General features: G+C 56.1%; 4 protein-coding genes across 4 annotated transcripts; 3 read left to right on the top strand and 1 right to left on the bottom strand.

The window, feature by feature from the left end:
• Positions 1-67: 67 nt before the first annotated feature.
• On the top strand, positions 68-1,030 carry ENH_00051970 (hypothetical protein, conserved; the record flags this gene model as incomplete). Its single annotated transcript, XM_013581429.1, has 3 exons — positions 68-261; positions 450-511; positions 900-1,030. The coding sequence occupies 3 exons, from the start codon at positions 68-70 to the stop codon at positions 1,028-1,030; spliced, it is 387 nt and encodes a 128-aa protein (XP_013436883.1).
• A 990-nt stretch (positions 1,031-2,020) lies between these two features.
• ENH_00051960 (ubiquitin-like protein SMT3 precursor, putative) lies at positions 2,021-2,877 on the bottom strand (the record flags this gene model as incomplete). The annotated part of the gene is made up of 2 exons (XM_013581428.1): positions 2,021-2,671; positions 2,809-2,877. 2 exons carry the CDS (start codon positions 2,875-2,877, stop codon positions 2,021-2,023), a joined length of 720 nt encoding a protein of 239 aa, XP_013436882.1.
• A 607-nt stretch (positions 2,878-3,484) lies between these two features.
• On the top strand, positions 3,485-4,246 carry ENH_00051950 (CSL zinc finger domain protein, putative; the record flags this gene model as incomplete). The annotated part of the gene is made up of 1 exon (XM_013581427.1): positions 3,485-4,246. The coding sequence occupies one exon, from the start codon at positions 3,485-3,487 to the stop codon at positions 4,244-4,246; it is 762 nt and encodes a 253-aa protein (XP_013436881.1).
• Positions 4,247-4,544: 298 nt separating this feature from the next.
• Positions 4,545-6,291, top strand: ENH_00051940 (hypothetical protein; the record flags this gene model as incomplete). The annotated part of the gene is made up of 2 exons (XM_013581426.1): positions 4,545-5,952; positions 6,206-6,291. 2 exons carry the CDS (start codon positions 4,545-4,547, stop codon positions 6,289-6,291), a joined length of 1,494 nt encoding a protein of 497 aa, XP_013436880.1.
• Between the last annotated feature and the right edge of the window lie 174 nt (positions 6,292-6,465).

The following is a 6,465-nucleotide window of genomic DNA, read 5'->3' as shown; positions in this document are numbered from 1 at the left end:
CCCCCCTCCCCGCCCCCCCCGCAGCAGCAGCAGCAGCAGCAGCAGCAGCAGCAGCAGCAGCAGCAAAATGGTGCGGGGACTGGAGGAGCGGAAGTGCGATTTGGTGCTGCAGCTGGAGAGCCGCAGCGCGAACTCGAAGCTGCGAAATTCGGCGCTGAAGGCGCTGAAGAGATTTCCGCCGGCGCCGCGCAAAGAACTCGACGCGGAGTTCGAGGCCCGCAGCTGCAGCTTCAAAAAGAGTCCCCAAATGCACTATTTCATGTCTGTTTTCGCCAATTAATTCGCCAATTAGTTGCTTTTTTCGCAACTTCTTTTGCATTTATTGTTTTCTTTTAATTGTAGATCAACTTGCCTTTTTTTCCGCTTCTTTTCATTCTTTTTCCACGCAAAATGAGCTTTTTTTGCTGCTGCTGCTGCTGCTGCTGCTGCTGCTGCTGCTGCTGCTGCAGGTGCTGGCGCTGCGACAAACCGAAGGCCACCAACTGCAAGGTCTTGTGGAGCACCAGCAAAGGTGAGTTCAACTTTCGAACTTTTGAATCTTTTTTGAATCTTTTTTGAATCTTTTTTGAATCTTTTTGAATCTTTTTTGAATCTTTTTGAATCTTTTTGCATCTTTTTGAATCTTTTGAATCTTTTTGATTCTTTTTGATTCTTTTTTGAATCTTTTTTGAATCTTTTTTGGTTCTTTTTGTTTGTTTTGGAGCTGTGAGTGGGGGCTGTGGTTTAGTTCGGAAGTTCGCGTTTTGTGCAGCTTTTGGCTTAGCGGTTGAATTCGAAGAACTTACTGGAATGTCTTCGAACTTGAATTAAAAAAGTCAAATTAATTCCAAATATAAATAAAAGAGTTTTTAAATTAAAAAACTCTTTTATCAAATCAGCTTTCCTTTTCTTCCCCGCAGGCCTGCGGGTGATCTGCCCGTCTTGCTACAACGCCCTGCTGGACCTCGTCGAACTCGAGCGCGCGAAGAGGGAAAACGCAATTTATTTCGACTTTCAAAAGAAAAGATCGCAAAAAACCGACGCAAAATAAATAAAATAATAAAATAACTGAAATAAATGAAATAATAAATGAAATAAATGAAATAAATAAATGAAATAAACGAAATAAATGGAATTTGCAAAAGTGCGGCTTCGCGGCGCCGCGGAACGCGCGCGCGGCTGAGGTGTACGTACACCCCAGCCCCCGCGGCCAACGCCGCCCGTCACTTCTTTCTTTCTTCACTTTGCAGAATTGTCGAAATTTGTTTTTCTTTTCTTCTTTTCTTCTTTTCTGGAAATGCCACTTTCTTGTCGCTCGCAGCAGCAGCAACTCGCTAGCCAGTTGCTGCCAACTTCAGGCTTTGACTTCGACAGATTTCGAAAAATTCGCAAACTTCAAACTTTTGACTTCGACTTAATTCAAAACTTAATTCAAAATTAATTCCAAACTTTCGACTTCTAAATAAATAAATAAATAGTTTTGTACGTACACTGCACGCGGCCTTTGCTGCAGCGAAAAAAGCGCCAAATTCTGCTGCTCCCCCGCTGCAGCAGCTCTACAACTAACAGCAGCAGCAGCAGCAGCAGCAGCAGCAGCAGCAGCAGCAGCAGTGTTGAGTGGCTTTGAAGGCGAACTTCTGCAATTAGAAGTAGTTGAAGTTTAACAAAGAAGAGAAAAGGCAACTTCTGCTGCGCCCGGCCCAGTGGGTGGCTAGCTGAGGACTCCCCACTCTTCTGCTGCACGGCTGCTGCCTTCTTACCCAGCTAGCTAGCTAGCTAGCTAGCTAGCTAGCTAGCCAGCTAGCTAGCTGGATGGTTAGATAGCTAGCTAGAAGGGTCGCTAGCTACCCATCCATCCACCTGGCTAACTAGCCACCTCGCCAGCTAGCCAGCTAGCTAGCTAGCCAGCAGCTAGCAGCTAGCTAGCCAGCTAGCTACCTAGCTAGCTGGCTAGCCAGCTAGCCACCTGCAGGCCGGCTAGCTGTCGCGCATCCGCTGGCTTTGCCGCTCTCCAACATCTTGGAAACTTTTCACCTTCAACTCATCCGCCTTGGGGGCCCCCAGGGTGCCTTGGGGGCCCCCGGGGGCCCCCAAGGGTACCCTTTGGGGCCCCCAAGGGTACCCTTTGGGGGCCCCTGGGGGCCCCCTGCTGAGTACCCTTCGGGGGCCCCCAAGGGCCCCCTGGCCTCACACCCAAAGGGCCCCCAGGGGCCCCCCAAGCCCCCCTGAGTCCCCCAGGGGCCCCCTTAGGGGCCCCCTTAGGGGCCCCCGGGGCCCCCCCAGTTTGCTGGACCATGGCGTCGATGACGTCGCCGTCCTCTATGCCCAAGTCGAGGGGAGTCTTCTCGGGCTTGAGGCGCTCGCCGTCGTAGAGAAAACGCACAGAGTCGATGGACTGGCCGAGGCGGTTGCAGTAGGCCGTCATGAGTTTTTCGAGTTTGGTGCGGCGTTTTATTTTGAAGTACACTTCGCTTCCGTCCTGCAAGCACAGCTGCTGCTGCTGCTGCTGCTGCTGCTGCTGCTGCTGCAGCGGGAGGGGAGGGGGGGAGGGGCCGGGCCGCGGCGACGCGGCCGCCGTACGTGCCAGGGGGGGGCAGGGAGGGGCAAACCGTGCAGCAGCAGCAGCAGCAGCAGCAGCAGCAGCAGCAGCAGCGGGGGAGCAGCGGGGGAGGGGGAAAGGGGCTAGAATGGACTGCGAGGGAAGGAGACGCGGAGCGGGAAGCGGAGAGCGGAAGGCCGCAGTTCCAGCGGCAGCAGCAGCAAGTCCAGCAGCAGCAGCAGCAGCAGCAGCAGCAGCAGCAGCAGCAGCAGCAACGCGCAGCAACTCACCGGAGAGCGAACCTTCAACTGCATGTGCTCCTTTTCGGGGTTTTCTCCGTCTTTTTTGTCGTCGGACATTTTGGAGAAGTCAAAAAGACAAAGGGGGAAGCCCAGGCAGCTGCTGCTGCTGCTGCTGCTGCTGCTGCTGCTGAGGCTGGTGGGGTGTCCACGCGCAGAGCTGCTGCTGCTGCTGCGAAAACGCGTCGCCGCAAAACAAATCGCCTTCTCAAATGCCCCCAAATGCAAAGTGCAATTTATTTAGTTCCAAAAGGAGCAGCAGCAGCAGCAGCAGCAGCAGCAGCACCTCGCTGCTGCTGCTTCTCAAGTGGAAATGGCTGCAGCCCCCACCAACCACCGTGGCTGCGCCGGGGTTTCTGCTCTCCTTTGACCCTTTTTCTCTTTTCTTTCTTTAATTTTATTTAATTAACTCTTTTAATTAACTCCAAACTTCAATAAACAACTAATTGCTGCTGCGCTGCCCGCCGCAGCAGCAGCAGGCCACACTTGCTGCAGCAGAATCCGCCGCGCTGCTAACGGCTCGCCTTTCCTTCTCCAGCCCGCAAGCCCTGCCCCGAAACCCTAAACCCTAAACCCTAAACCCTAAACCCTAAACCCTGAGGGTTTAGCGCTTCACTTCCAGGCCCCAACTCTCCACAAAGCGCGCGCAGCCGGGCCAGAAGGCAGCATGCAGCGGAGCCTCTCATCTGCTGCGGCCACTGCCACGACTGTGCAGCCTCACAGCAGCAGCAGCAGCAGCAGCAGCAGCGCAGCAGCAGCAGCAGCAGCAGCGCGTCCTCTGTGCTTCCTAACCTTGCGCCCTCCTGTTCCCTTCACAGTTCCTCCTGCGTGCCTCGAAAGTGCTGCTGCAGCAGCTGCTGCAGCATCACAAGCCACAGCAGCACCTGCTGCTGCAGCAGCAGCAGCAGCAGCAGCAGACACGAGAGAGAGTGGAACTCCTTCAAAAGAGGAAACTCCAGGCACTGCTGCTGCTGCTCGAGTGGCTGAGGAGCAGCCGAATAGCTCCGCTTCCGCAGCAGCAGACGTTGCTGCTGCTGCTGCTGCTGCTGAGCCTGTGCAGCAGCCGAATGCGGGCTCACCAGCAGCAGCAGCAGCAGCAGCAGCAGCAGCAGCAGATCCAGTGGATGAGGCTGCCTACGAAGAAGTGCAGCTGAGGGAATTGGAGTTTGATGCTCTTGAGTCTCTTTTCGTTTATCCCTGTCCTTGTGGGGACCTCTTCGAGCTGCCTCTCGCAGACCTGCAAGCAGCAGCAGCAGCAGCAGCAGCAGCAGCAGCAGCAGCAGCAGCAGCAGCAGAGTCGGGTTACAGCGGCTTCGCCCTCGCATCTTGTCCCTCCTGCTCTCTCAATCTGAAGGTGTTGTTTGACCAGCAGCAGCTGCAGGAGCTGCAGCAGCAGCTGGGGCTCGCGCTGCTGCCGGAGTGCTGCTGAGCTGCAGCAGCTGCAGCAGCAGCAGCAGCAGCAGTAGCAGCAGCAGCAGCAGTAGTAGCAGCAGCAGCAGCAGCAACTGTTCCTCGTTGCGTCTCCATTTGTTTGCCGACTTGGTTTTAATTTCTTCGCGTTTACAATTTAAAATATAAATTCAAAAATAAATATTTATAATAGTAAAGGAGTATAATAATATGAATTAAACCCGACTGCTCGCAGCAGCAGCAGCAGCAGCGGCAGCAGCAGCAGCAGCAGCTTTTTTGTTCCATTTGGCGGCTTTTAAACTGCAGCAGCAGCAGCCATGGGGGAGACAGCGGACGATATGCTGCTGCAGTTGCTGCAGCAGGAGCAGCCGCCGCTGCAGCAGCCGCAGCAGGCGCTGCAGCAGCAGCAGCAGCAGCAGCAGCAGCAGCAGCAGCTGCTGCTGCAGCAGCAGCAGCTGCCGCTGTACGTGCGTCTGAAGCGCCACCGCGACGAACCCCCGCCCCCCTTTTTGTGTCTTTTGAGGCCTTCCAAGAAAAGAGAAATTAATCCAAAAGCAGCAGCAAACTCAGCAGCAGCAGCAGCAGCAGCAGCAGCAGCAGCAGCAGCAGCACAAACCAACTCTCTTCTAGACAGGGCCCTTCTCTTCAAACACGTCAACTCAGCTCCTCCCCCAGTACCCTTTTACCCCGAGGGGCCCCCTGGGGCCCCCGGGGGGCCCCCTGGGGCCCCTGGGGGGCCCCCTGGGGCCCCCGGGGGTACTGTGGGGCCCCCTGGGGCCCCCAAGGGTCCTGTGGGGCCCCTGGGGGCCCCAGAAGGTACTGTGGGGTCCCGGGGGGCCCCCGGGGCCCCAGGGGCCCCCGTGGGGCCCCAGGGGCCTCTTGCGGGGCCCCCAGGGGGGCCCCCCGAGGGTACTTCGGGGTTGGGGGCCCCCCGGGAGGCGGAGGTGCAGCGAGAGGGGCGGCAGCCAGCGATAACGCGCACGACAGCAGCAGCAGCAGCAGCAGCAGCAGCAGCAGCAGCAGCAGCAGCAGCAGAAGGGCCAGCCAGCTTCTGGAGTTCCTTTAATTTGCCTTTGAGGCCCGAAGTCTTCGGACTTGAAAGCAGCAGCAAAAAAGTTGGAAAAGAAAAGTGGAGTTATGCTGCAGCAGTGGAGGAAGCAGTTCGCAGCTTGCGCAGGTACAGAGTCAACGTGCAGCAGCAGCAGCAGCAGCAGCAGCAGCAGCAGCAGCAGCAGCAGCAGCGGCAGGCGGGGGTGGCTGCTGCAGCAGCAGCAGGCAGCTTTGTGCTGCACGAGGGGCAGCCCGTGCAGGTGCTCGACGTCTGCGGCGACGTGGGGGCCCCTGCTGCTGCTGCTGCTGCTGCTGCTGCTGCTGCAGGAGAAACAGCAGCAGCAGCAGCAGCAGCAGCAGCAGCAGAAGACGAATATGAGTATGAATTGTACGAAATGGAATTCGACTCCGCACAAAACCCCGAGGGTTGGGCTGGGGGCCCCTGGGGCCCCGGGGGCCCCGGGGGCCCCGGGGGCCCCTGGGGCCCCGGGGGCCCCGGGGGGCCCCTGGGGCCGCAGCAGCAGCGGCTGCTGCAGCTGCTGCAGCAAGACAGCAGCGCCGTGGCTTTAGTGGAAATAGATGAAGTGGAAGAAGAGACAGGAATTATAAAAAGCAAAAGTGAATGCATGCGTTCGTTTTTGGAGGAGTTTGGAGACATAGACGACGTCGACTCCGGTACGTACACCCCAAACCCTAAACCCTAAACCCTAATTTAGGGTTTAGGGTTTAGGGGGGGAGGATGGGATTAGTTAGGGTTGCGGTTGTTTTGCTTGGGCGCCTTTCTTGCTTCTTTCTCCTTAGTTTTTGCTTCCAATTGGATTTGCTGCTGCTGCTGTTGCTGCTGCTGTTGCTGCTGCCGTTGCTGCTGCTGGGAAGAAGACTACTTCGATGAAGAAGATGGATTTTAGTTTTGTTTTTATTTTTGAAGCAGCAGCAGCAAAAGTTCAGAGATTTAAAAAGTGCTTTTCCTTCTCTGTCTTTCAAGCAGCAGCAGCAGCAGCAGCACAAGCTTGACACTGCAGCAAGTAGCGCTGCTGCTGTTTGTGCTTCTGCTGCTGCAGCTGCCGCTGCAGCTGAGCAGTACAAGCGTGCTGCTGCTGCTGCTGCTGCTGCTGAGCAGCTTTTTGGAAGTGGGAAACTGCTTTTGCTGCTCATTTGCTGCGCAGCAGCAAACAGTTTTTTGCAAAG

Source organism: Eimeria necatrix, genomic scaffold (assembly GCF_000499385.1).
Source record: "Eimeria necatrix Houghton genomic scaffold, Enh_scaff411, whole genome shotgun sequence".
Lineage (NCBI taxonomy): Eukaryota > Apicomplexa > Conoidasida > Eucoccidiorida > Eimeriidae > Eimeria > Eimeria necatrix.
This window is presented reverse-complemented; position numbering and strand designations above follow the sequence as displayed.